General features: G+C 41.5%; 1 protein-coding gene across 3 annotated transcripts in view; it reads left to right on the top strand.

The window, feature by feature from the left end:
• Positions 1 to 13,094, top strand: part of LOC115123877 (guanine nucleotide-binding protein G(t) subunit alpha-2-like) — a 43,853-nt gene that overhangs the window by 1,186 nt on the left and 29,573 nt on the right. For 2 of the 3 annotated variants that reach the window (XM_065005158.1, XM_065005159.1), the window contains exons 2-4: positions 8,444 to 8,486; positions 8,779 to 8,920; positions 11,189 to 11,349. In XM_065005158.1, coding sequence (XP_064861230.1) covers positions 8,444 to 8,486; positions 8,779 to 8,920; positions 11,189 to 11,349 — 346 coding nt within the window. Of the gene's footprint in view, positions 1 to 7,016; positions 7,159 to 8,443; positions 8,487 to 8,778; positions 8,921 to 11,188; positions 11,350 to 13,094 lie in introns of those variants that run through there. The other variant, XM_065005160.1, reaches the window with a different exon arrangement.

Genomic DNA, 13,094 nt, shown 5'->3' on the forward strand with positions numbered 1-13,094 from the left:
TCAGACTAAGAGCTTTAAGTTACATTTCTCCCTGAGGTACATTGAGGTACATTTCTCCCTGAGGTACATTGAAGTACATTTCTCCCTGAGTTACATTAAAGTACATTTCTCCCTGAGGTACATGAAAGTAAATTTCTCCCTGAGGTACATTGAGGTACATTTCTCCCTGAGGTACATTGAAGTACATTTCTCCCTGAGGTACATTGAAGTACATTTCTCCCTGAGGTACATTTCTCCCTGAGGTACATTGACGTACATTTTTCCCTGAGGTACATTGAAGTACATTTCTCCCTGAGGTACATTGAAGTACATTTTTCCCTGAGGTACATTGAAGTACATTTCTCCCTGAGGTACATTTCTCCCTGAGGTACATTGACGTACATTTTTCCCTGAGGTACATTGACGTACATTTTTCCCTGAGGTACATTGAAGTACATTTCTCCCTGAGGTACATTGCTCCCTCCCAGAAGAGTTGTAAGTCCAGGGGAAAGTCAGGACACAGTGAGGTGCTGAAAGAATCACTACTTTAGGTCCAAGTCAATCATGTTCCCTTGCTGATGAGAGGCCAAGCCTATTACTCTAACTGGTTTAGTCCAGTCTCAGAATCCAGTCCAGATTGGTGTACCCATCCTCTCGTCAGACAGCATTTAACCTTTCACACTATCCTGCTGACCCAATCCAAACTGTGCTTTCACACAGTGGTGGAAAATGTACCCAATTGCCATACTTGAGTAAAAGTAAAGATACCTTAATTATGGCTGGGGGCAGTATTGAGTAGCTTGGATGAATAAGGTGCCCAGAGTAAAGGGCCTGCTACTCAGTCCCAGTTGCTAATATATGCATATTATTAGTACATTGTGATAGAAAACACTCTGAAGTTTCTAGAACTGTTTGAATGATGTCTGTGAGTATAACAGAACTCATATGGCAGGCAAAAACCTGAGAAGAAATCCAACCAGGAAGTGGGAAATCTGAGGTTAGTCGATTATCAACTCATTCCCTATTGAAGATACAGTGGGATATTGGTCATGTTGCACTTCCTAAGGCTTCCACTAGATGTCAACAGTCTTTAGAAACTTGTTTCAGGCTTCTACTGTAAAGGAGGGGCTCATTGAGTCAGTGGTCTGGCAGAGTGCCACAGGCTCGTGACGCTCGTTCACGTGAGAGGTAGCTCGCATTCCATTGCTTTTCTACAGACAAAGGAATTCTACGGTTGGAACATTATTGAAGATGTATGTTAAAAACATCCTAAAGATTGATTCTATACATCGTTTGACATGTTTCTACGGACTGTAACGGAACTTTTTTACATTTCGTCTGCTCCTAGTGAACGCGCTTCGCGACTTTGGATTTGTTTACATAACGAGCTAACAAAAGTAGCTATTTGGACATAAATGATGGACATTATCGAACAAAACAAACATTTATTGTGGAACTGGGATTCCTGGGAGTGCATTCTGATGAAGATCATCAAAGGTAAGTGAATATTTATCATCTTATTTCTGACTTCTGTTGACTGCACAGTATCGCGGATATCTTTTTGGCTGGTTTGGGCTCTGAGCGCCATACTCAGATTATTGCATAGTTTGCTTTTTCCTTAAAGATTTAAAAAAAAATCTGACACAGCGGTTGCATTAAGGAGAAGTGGATCTAAAATTCCATGTTAACACTTGTATCTTTGATCAACGTTTATTATGAGTATTTCTAGAAATTGCTGTGGCTCTCTGCAAAATCACCGGATGAGATTTTTTGATATAAATATGAACTTTACCGAACAAAACATACATGCATTGTGTAACATGAAGTCCTATGAGTGTCATCTGATGAAGATCATTAAAGGTTAGTGATTCATTTTATCTCTATTTCTGCTTTTTATGACTCCTGTCTTTGGCTTGGAAAAATGGCTGTGTTTTTCTGTGACTTGGCGGTGACCTAAAATAATCGTTTGTGGTGCTTTAGCTGCAAAGCCTTTTTGAAATTAGATTACCTTTGAAATGGTATAAGATACTTGTATGTTTGAGGAATTTTAAATTAGGAGATATCTGTTCTTTGAATTTGGCTCCCTGCACTTTCACTGGCTGTTGTCATATCGATCCCGTTAGCGGGATCTCAGCCATAAGAAGTTTTTAATAGAAAATGACTCAAGTAAAAGTGAAAATCACCCAGTAAAATACTACTTGAGTAAAAGTCTAAAATTATTTGGTTTTAAATATATTTAAGTATCAAAAGTAAATGTAATTGCTAAATATACTTAAGTATTAAAAGTAAAAGTATTAATAATTTCAAATTCCTTATATTAAGCAAACCAGAAGGCATGATTTTCTTGTTTTTTAAATTTACGATAGACAGGGGCACACTCCAACACTCAGACATAACAAAGCCCTTGTGTTTAATGAGTCCACCAGTTTAGAGGCAGTAGATGTCAGGGAGGTTCTCTTGATAAGTGTGTGAATTGGACCCTTTTTCTGTCCTGCTAAGCATTCAAAATGTAACGAGTACTTTTGTGTGTCAGGAAAAATGTATGGAGTAAAAAGTACATTATTTTCTTTAGGAATGTAGTGGAGTAAAAGTAAAAGTTTTCAAAAAAATAAATAGTGAATTACAGAGACCCCCCAAAACGACTTAAGTAGTACTTTAAAGTATTTATATTTAAGTACTTTACTCCACATCATTCTGACCCAATCCAAACTGTACTGTGCTGGCTCTGACTTAGTGTTCTTTTCACCTAGTTCCTCTTCCAGCACCTATGATGTATGGGTTCAGATGGGTTCTCAGATCAGCAGGGTTCAGATGGGTTCTGAGATCAGCAGGGTTCAGATGGTTTCTGAGATCAGCAGGGTTCAGATGGGTTCTCAGATCAGCAGGGTTTGACTAGGTTCTCAGATCAGCAGGGTTTGACTAGGTTCTCAGATCAGCAGGGTTCAGATGGGTTCTCAGATCAGCAGGGTTCAGATGGGTTCTCAGATCAGCAGGGTTTGACTGGGTTCTCAGATCAGCAGGGTTTGACTAGGTTCTCAGATCAGCAGGGTTTGACTAGGTTCTCAGATCAGCAGGGTTCAGATGGGTTCTCAGATCAGCAGGGTTTGACTAGGTTCTCAGATCAGCAGGGTTCAGATGGGTTCTCAGATCAGCAGGGTTCAGATGGGTTCTCAGATCAGCAGGGTTCAGATGGGTTCTCAGATCAGCAGGGTTTGACTAGGTTCTCAGATCAGCAGGGTTCAGATGGGTTCTCAGATCAGCAGGGTTTGACTAGGTTCTCAGATCAGCAGGGTTTGACTAGGTTCTCAGATCAGCAGGGTTCAGATGGGTTCTCAGATCAGCAGGGTTCAGATGGGTTCTCAGATCAGCAGGGTTCAGATGGGTTCTCAGATCAGCAGGGTTTGACTAGGTTCTCAGATCAGCAGGGTTCAGATGGGTTCTCAGATCAGCAGGGTTTGACTAGGTTCTCAGATCAGCAGGGTTTGACTAGGTTCTCAGATCAGCAGGGTTCAGATGGGTTCTCAGATCAGCAGGGTTTGACTAGGTTCTCAGATCAGCAGGGTTTGACTAGGTTCTCAGATCAGCAGGGTTTGACTAGGTTCTCAGATCAGCAGGGTTTGACTAGGTTCTCAGATCAGCAGGGTTCAGATGGGTTCTCAGATCAGCAGGGTTTGACTAGGTTCTCAGATCAGCAGGGTTTGACTGGGTTCTCAGATCAGCAGGGTTTGACTAGGTTCTCAGATCAGCAGGGTTTGACTAGGTTCTCAGATCAGCAGGGTTTGACTAGGTTCTCAGATCAGCAGGGTTTGACTGGGTTCTCAGATCAGCAGGGTTTGACTAGGTTCTCAGATCAGCAGGGTTCAGATGGGTTCTCAGATCAGCAGGGTTTGACTAGGTTCTCAGATCAGCAGGGTTTGACTGGGTTCTCAGATCAGCAGGGTTTGACTAGGTTCTCAGATCAGCAGGGTTTGACTAGGTTCTCAGATCAGCAGGGTTCAGATGGGTTCTCAGATCAGCAGGGTTTGACTAGGTTCTCAGATCAGCAGGGTTTGACTGGGTTCTCAGATCAGCAGGGTTTGACTAGGTTCTCAGATCAGCAGGGTTTGACTAGGTTCTCAGATCAGCAGGGTTTGACTAGGTTCTCAGATCAGCAGGGTTTGACTGGGTTCTCAGATCAGCAGGGTTTGACTAGGTTCTCAGATCAGCAGGGTTTGACTAGGTTCTCAGATCAGCAGGGTTTGACTAGGTTCTCAGATCAGCAGGGTTCAGATGGGTTCTCAGATCAGCAGGGTTTGACTAGGTTCTCAGATCAGCAGGGTTTGACTAGGTTCTCAGATCAGCAGGGTTTGACTGGGTTCTCAGATCAGCAGGGTTTGACTGGGTTCTCAGATCAGCAGGGTTTGACTAGGTTCTCAGATCAGCAGGGTTTGACTAGGTTCTCAGATCAGCAGGGTTTGACTAGGTTCTCAGATCAGCAGGGTTTGACTGGGTTCTCAGATCAGCAGGGTTTGAGATCTTGAGGTTCTCAGATCAGCAGGGTTTGACAGGTTCTCAGATCAGCAGGGTTTGACTGGGTTCAGATGACTAGGTTCTCAGATCAGCAGGGTTTGAGATCTTTGAGGTTCTCAGATCAGCAGGGTTTGACTAGGTTCTCAGATCAGCAGGGTTTGACTAGGTTCTCAGATCAGCAGGGTTTGACTAGGTTCTCAGATCAGCAGGGTTTCTCAGATGGGTTTGACTCAGAGATCAGCAGGGTTTGACTAGGTTCTCAGATCAGCAGGGTTTGAGATCAGGGTTCTCAGATCAGCAGGGTTTGACTAGGTTCTCAGATCAGCAGGGTTTGACTAGGTTCTCAGATCAGCAGGGTTTGACTAGGTTCTCAGATCAGCAGGGTTTGACTGGGTTCTCAGATCAGCAGGGTTTGACTAGGTTCTCAGATCAGCAGGGTTTGACTAGGTTCTCAGATCAGCAGGGTTTGACTAGGTTCTCAGATCAGCAGGGTTCAGATGGGTTCTCAGATCAGCAGGGTTCAGATGGTTTCTCAGATCAGCAGGGTTCAGATGGGTTCTCAGATCAGCAGGGTTTGACTGGGTTCTCAGATCAGCAGGGTTTGACTAGGTTCTCAGATCAGCAGGGTTCAGATGGGTTCTCAGATCAGCAGGGTTTGACTAGGTTCTCAGATCAGCAGGGTTTGACTAGATTCTCAGATCAGCAGGGTTTGACTAGGTTCTCAGATCAGCAGGGTTTGAGATCTTTGTAGGTTCTCAGATCAGCAGGGTTTGACTAGGTTCTCAGATCAGCAGGGTTTGACTGGGTTCTCAGATCAGCAGGGTTTGACTAGGTTCTCAGATCAGCAGGGTTCAGATGGGTTCTCAGATCAGCAGGGTTCAGATGGGTTCTCAGATCAGCAGGGTTTGACTAGGTTCTCAGATCAGCAGGGTTCAGATGGGTTCTCAGATCAGCAGGGTTTGACTAGGTTCTCAGATCAGCAGGATTTGACTAGATTCTCAGATCAGCAGGGTTAGACTAGGTTCTCAGATCAGCAGGGTTTGACTAGGTTCTCAGATCAGCAGGGTTTGACTAGGTTCTCAGATCAGCAGGGTTTGACTAGGTTCTCAGATCAGCAGGGTTTGACTAGGTTCTCAGATCAGCAGGGTTCTCAGATCAGCAGGGTTTGACTAGGTTCTCAGATCAGCAGGGTTTGACTGGGTTCTCAGATCAGCAGGGTTTGACTAGGTTCTCAGATCAGCAGGGTTTGACTAGGTTCTCAGATCAGCAGGGTTTGACTAGGTTCTCAGATCAGCAAGGTTTGACTAGGTTCTCAGATCAGCAGGGTTTGACTAGGTTCTCAGATCAGCAGGGTTTGACTAGGTTCTCAGATCAGCAGGGTTTGACTAGGTTCTCAGATCAGCAGGGTTCAGATGGGTTCTCAGATCAGCAGGGTTTGACTAGGTTACATAATGTTTCCAGGTTACATAATGTTTCCAGGTTACATTATGTTTCCAGGTTACATTATGTTTCCAGGTTACATAATGTTTCCAGGTTACATAATGTTTCCAGGTTACATAATGTTTCCAGGTTACATAATGTTTCCAGGTTACATAATGTTTCCAGGTTACATTATGCTTGATGTGTTAAGACAGGATCAGGTTACATAATGCTTGATGTGTTAAGACACAGGACCAGGTTACATAATGCTTGATGTGTTAAGACAGGACCAGGTTACATAATGCTTGTTGTGTTAAGACAGGATCAGGTTACATAATGCTTGATGTGTTAAGACAGGATCAGGTTACATAATGCTTGATGTGTTAAGACAGGACCAGGTTACATAATGCTTGATGTGTTAAGACACAGGACCAGGTTACATAATGCTTGTTGTGTTAAGACACAGGACCAGGTTACATAATGCTTGATGTGTTAAGACACAGGACCAGGTTACATAATGCTTGATGTGTTAAGACACAGGAGACATAAAGCTCAACACTCAATAGGGAGGTGGATGAAGATGAGGGCGGGCCAACCTTAATCTGGATGGGCACTGAGCCAATGGGTGCTATCTGTGACTAGGAGTGGTGCAGGACTTAACCAATTAGAGTAGACTAAATAAAGAACCCATCTCCTTCAGAAGATGCTCCCTCTTGGGTTTCTATTGCCCAATTTTTATTTTGTTTTTATTGAACCTTTATTTGTCCAGGAAGTCCCACTGAGGCCAGAATACCTCTTTTACAACGGATACATTGTAAGGTGTACACTGGGAGTCAGGAAGTACAGGAATTGCACATTTTATAATAAATAGAACATAGTACAAAATAATAAATATGGAAAGCGTACAGACATGAAACTGAGTCAATAACGCCTGAGGAGAGAACAAAGCGGAATGACAGATACAGGGGAGGTAATCAGGAAGGTGATGGAGTCCAGGTGAGTGTCATGAGGCGCAGGTGCGCGTAACGACGGTGACAGGTGTGCGTAATGATGAGACAACAGGCCACGTCGAGCAACCGGAGAGAGGCAGCAGGATGTAGGCGTGATGGTTAACAGAGAGACCTGTAGAGAGAGTCTTTAAGCTCAGCTGAGAGCCTGGGCACCACATTGTTTGTGTTGTATAACCTATTCCTTTCTATGTTCGTTGTCATGCCGCTTTAGTCATGGCAAGCAAACAGAACTGGAACCAGGGTAAGTGCTGAGCAATAGGTACTAACACACGGGCTTGGTGCAGGGTGGGGTCGGTACCATAGTGTTGATTGACTGAATTTATGGGACATTTGAAAGTAGCAGGTTGATACAGCTGGACACCGAATTACATGAACTGTAAGCGAGGCTAAAAACACAATAAAGCTTTAGTCTTCTTCTTTTCAATATGGTGTTTAAATAAAGGGGTTTAAATAAGTGGCATCGAGGCCTTTGGCCTAATCTGCCTGAGAGAACCAGGTTGGTCCCACATGGAACCCTATTTAAGCAGTCGTGCACTATGTAGGGAAGAGGGTTCCATAGGGCTCTGGTCTAAAGTAGTGCACTATGTAGGGAAGATGGTTCCATAGGGCTCTGGTCTAAAGTAGTGCACTATGTAGGGAAGAGGGTTCCATAGGGCTCTGGTCTAAAGTAGTGCACTATGTAGGGAAGAGGGTTCCATAGGGCTCTGGTCTAAAGTAGTGCACTATGTAGGGAAGAGGGTTCCATAGGGCTCTGGTCTAAAGTAGTGCACTATGTAGGGAAGATGGTTCCATAGGGCTCTGGTCTAAAGTAGTGCACTATGTAGGGAATAAGGGTCCATCTGAGCTCAAAAAACGAGCTGAGCCGTACTGCACTGGTCTGGTTACATGTTGGGGTCGGGACCCATAGTATATTCGTTTTAAAGGTTTTAAAATAAAGGTTTAAAATAAATATTTTAGGTGACATCAAGGTCTTTTTTTCCCTGAAGTCTCTGAGAGACCCAGGCTGCCTCTCAAATGGCATCCTATTAAGCACTGGTCAAACAATAGCGTTTAAAATGAAGGTTTTAAAATAAAGGTTTTTAAGTGACATCCAGACCTTTGTCCTGGTGTGTTCTGAGTCCCAGTAAGGAGATGTCAGTGATCTCCACACAGACTGTTCTGTCAAACTGCTCTATTTTCAATCTGTCCCATGGGGCTCTGGTCAAAATTAGGGCACTATATAGGGAAGAGGGTGCCATTTGGGAATAACCCTATGTTTCGCTGGCCACCAGGTCCAGGAGTATTAAGATATTTTATTGTCACGTACACCGGATAGTGTAGTGAAATGTGTTGTTTTACAGGGTCAGTCATAGTAGAACACAAATTAGGGCTAAGTGCCTTGCTCAAGGGGACAAATCGGCAGGTTTTTCACCTTGTCAGCTCGTTTTTTTGAGCCAGTCACTGACAAAACCCTTTGTAATTAAAAATGACATTGTTGACCTTTATTTAACTGTTGTAATGAATGGTGTATTTTTGTTTTCTTTCAGGTGCTGAGGAGTCTGGGAAAAGCACCATTGTAAAACAAATGAAGTAAGTTAAGTTACAAATGAAGTACGCTTTTTCGGGTTCTCTCTCTGTTAATATGGGGCAGCAGAGAAGTGAGCTGCACTGCCACAGAAGCACCACTAGGTGGCAGTTTGGATAATTGAGCCACAGGGAAATTCCACTTTAACAGAGTGACACTGAGACTCAGATGTCACAAAGTTAAACAAACCATACAACTCTATGCACAACAAGGACTACGTTAAACAATTTTTAAAAAAGTGGAATAACTCAATACTAACCCAATACTTCTTCTTTTTCTTCTTCTTCTTCTTCCCAGAATCCTTCACCTGGGTGGTTTTAACAAGGAGGAGAAGGTGTCATCCAGAGGGGCGATCTTTGGTAACATCCTGCAGTCAGCTCTGTCTATCGTCAGAGGCATGGGCATCCTGGGGATCAAGTACGGATCACCGGCTGCGGAGGTGGGTACTGCAGGCTGGGTGTTTGTGTGTGTGTGTGACACAATACTATAATATACTGTACCCTGTTATACTACACTATACTGTTATACTATACAGACATGTTATACTATAGACATGTTATACTGTACTATACTGTTATACTATAGACATGTTATACTGTACTATACTGTTATACTACACTATACTGTTATACTGTACCTTATGTTATACTATACTATAATACTATATAGACATGTTATACTACACTATACTGTTATACTATACAGACATGTTATACTGTACCTTATGTTATACTATACTATAATACTATATAGACATGTTATACTATACTATACTGTTATACTACACTATACTGTTATACTGTACCTTATGTTATACTATACTATAATACTATATAGACATGTTGTTATACTATACAGACATGTTATACTGTACCCTGTTATACTACACTATACTGTTATACTATACAGACATGTTATACTACACTATACTGTTATACTATACTATAATGTCATACTATACTATAATGTTATACTATACTATAATGTCATACTATACTATAATGTCATACTATACTATGTCATACTATACTATACTGTTATACTATAGACATGTTATACTGTACTATACTATACTATTATACTATACAGACATGTTATACTGTTATACTACACTATACTGTTATAATATACATACATGTTATACTGTATTGTTATACTATACTGTTATACTGTAGACATGTTATACTGTAGCTTATGTTATACTATACTGTTATACTATAGACATGTTATACTATACTGTTATACTCTACCTTATGTTATACTATACATACATGTTATACTGTACCTTATGTTATACTATACTGTTATACTATAGACATGTTATACTATACTGTTATACTATAGACATGTTATACTATACTGTTATACTCTACCTTATGTTATACTATACATACATGTTATACTGTACCTTATGTTATACTATACTGTTATACTGTACTATACTGTTATACTATATAGACATGTTATACTATACTAAACTGTTATACTATAGACATGTTATACTGTACTATACTGTTATACTATACAGCCATGTTATACTGTACCTTATGTTATACTATATTATACTATACTGTTATACTATAGACATGTTATACTGTACCTTATGTTATACTATATAGACATGGTATACTATACTGTTATACTATAGACATGTTATACTGTACCTTATGTTATACTATGTTATAATACTATATAGACATGTTATACTATACTGTTATACTATATAGACATGTTATACTGTACTATACTGTTATACTACACTATACTGTTATACTGTACCTTATGTTATACTATACTATACTGTTATACTATAGACATGTTATACTGTACTATACTATACTATACAGACATGTTATACTGTTATACTACACTATACTGTTATAATGTACATACATGTTATACTGACCGTATGTTATACTATATAGACATGTTATACTGTAGCTTATGTTATACTATATTGTTATACTATATAGACATGTTATACTATACTGTTATACTATAGACATGTTTACTGTACTATACTGTTATACTGTACCTTATGTTATACTATACATACATGTTATACTGTACTGTTATACTATACATGCATGTTATACTGTACCTTATGTTATACTATACTGTTATACTGTACTGTTATACTGTACTATACTGTTATACTGTACCTTATGTTGTACTGTACCTTATGTTGTACTATACTTTAATGTTATACTATATAGACATGTTATACTGTAGCTTATAAGCTTATGTTATACTATACTGTTATACTATAGACATGTTATACTGTACTAAACTGTTATACTATAGACATGTTATACTGTACTATACTGTTATACTATACTATTATACTATATAGACAGGTTATACTGTACTATACTGTTATACTATACAGCCATGGTATACTGTACCTTATGTTATACTATATTATACTGTTCTGGTTGTCAGGGGAAATGGAATGAGAGCCTGTGACTCAACTTCCTCTTTTTGGATGTTAAGGGAGACTTCATCTTAACTGCTCCTCCACATTCATTGGATTGGTTGAACAGTGCAGAAGAGAACCTCCCCCGACAGTTTGTTTTTGTATTCTCTCCAAGACCAGAATGTGGATCTACAGTCGTTTCAGGTGTTTCTTTTCTGCCTGGTAATGTTACGTCATACTATGCTATACTATACTGATGCATGTATATGGTGTTGTTCTCTGTGTGTCCAGGATGAAGGCACGAAGCTGGAGAACCTATCCAACTCTACTGAGGAGGGAACCATGTCTCCTGAGCTGGCTGAGTGCATCAAGAAGCTGTGGATGGACCCTGGCATCCAGGAGTGTTTCGAGTCAGCAGCCGAGGGCTACCATCTCCTCGACTCCGCTCACTAGTGAGTCTATGGCATGGCTCAATAACCGGATTCAGGCGCGGGATGTTTTTCTCTTGATCGGATGGTCAGGGGGCCGGAACATAATTACAAATCATTTGTAGAATGCAAATTGACAGCAAGAAGCCTAAAAATATATAATATTTGACTAAAAGACCATTTCAAATTTTTCTGCCATTTGTATACGATCACACATCTATCCATCTGTTATGCACGGGAATATTTTTGAACAGATTTACACAATTAAAATAACTTTGCTGGTGTTTTTACAGTCTTTTATACTGAACAAAAATATAAACGCAACATGTAAAGTGTTGGTTCCATGTTTCATGAGCTGAAATAAAAGATCCCAGAAATTGTCCATACGCACAAAAAGGTTTTCTATCAAATTTAGTGCTCACATCTGTTTACATCCCTGTTAGTGAGCATTTCTCCTTTGCCAAGATAATCCATCCATCTGACAGGTGTGGCATATCAAGAAGCTGATTAAACAGCATGATCATTACACAAGTGCACTTTGTACTGGGGACAATAAAAGGCCACTCTCAAATGTGCAGTTTTGCCACAGATGTCTCATGTTGAGGGAGCGTGCAATTGGCATGCTGACTACAGGAATGTCCACCAGAGTATTGAATGTTAATTTCTCTACCATAAGCCGCCTCCATTGCCGTTTTAGAGAATTTGGCAGAACGCCCAACCGGCCTCACAACCCGTAGACCACGTGCAACCACGCCAGCCCAGGACATCCACATCCGGCTTCTTCCCGTGCGGGATCGTCTGAGACCAGCCACCCGGACATCTGATGAAACTGTGGGTTTGCACAATGGAAGAATTTCTGTAGAAATGTTCAGAAATCGTCTCGGGGAAGCTTATCTGCGTGCTCGTTGTCCTCACCAGGATCTTGACCTGACTGCAGTTCGGCGTTGTAACCGACTTCAGTGGGCAAATGCTCTTCTTCAATGGCCACTGGAACGCTGGAGAAGTGTGATCTTCATGGATGAATCCCGGAGTATGGCGTCTTGTGGGCGAGCGGTTTGCTGATGTCAACGTTGCTAACAGAGGGCCCCACGGTGGAGGTGGGGTTAAGGTATGGTGTTTACTGATGTCAACGTTGTGAACAGAGGGCCCCACGGTGGAGGTGGGGTTACGATATGGTGTTTACTGATGTCAACGTTGTGAACAGAGGGCCCCACGGTGGAGGTGGGGTTACGGTATGGTGTTTACTGATGTCAACGTTGTGAACAGAGGGCCCCACGGTGGAGGTGGGGTTACGGTATGGTGTTTACTGATGTCAACGTTGTGAACAGAGGGCCCCACGGTGGAGGTGGGGTTACGGTATGGTGTTTACTGATGTCAACGTTGTGAACAGAGGGCCCCACGGTGGAGGTGGGGTTACGGTATGGGGCAGGTATAAGCCACGGACAACGAACACAAAAGCATTTTATGGATGACAATGAGATATCGTGATGAGATCCTGAGGCCCATTGTTGTGCCATTCATCAGCTGCCATCACCGTTTCAGCATGAAAACGCATGGCCCCGTCTCAAGGATCTGTACGCAATTCATGAAAGCTGAAAAATGTCCCCGTTCTTCCATGGCCTGCATACTCACCAGACATGTCACCCATTTAGAATGTTTAAGATGCTCTGGATCGACGTGTATGACAGCGTGTTCCAGTTCCTGACAATATCCAGCAACTTCATACAGCCATTGAAGAGGAGAGGAACAACATTCCACAGGCCACCAAT

Source organism: Oncorhynchus nerka, linkage group LG20 (assembly GCF_034236695.1).
Source record: "Oncorhynchus nerka isolate Pitt River linkage group LG20, Oner_Uvic_2.0, whole genome shotgun sequence".
Classification (NCBI taxonomy): domain Eukaryota; kingdom Metazoa; phylum Chordata; class Actinopteri; order Salmoniformes; family Salmonidae; genus Oncorhynchus; species Oncorhynchus nerka.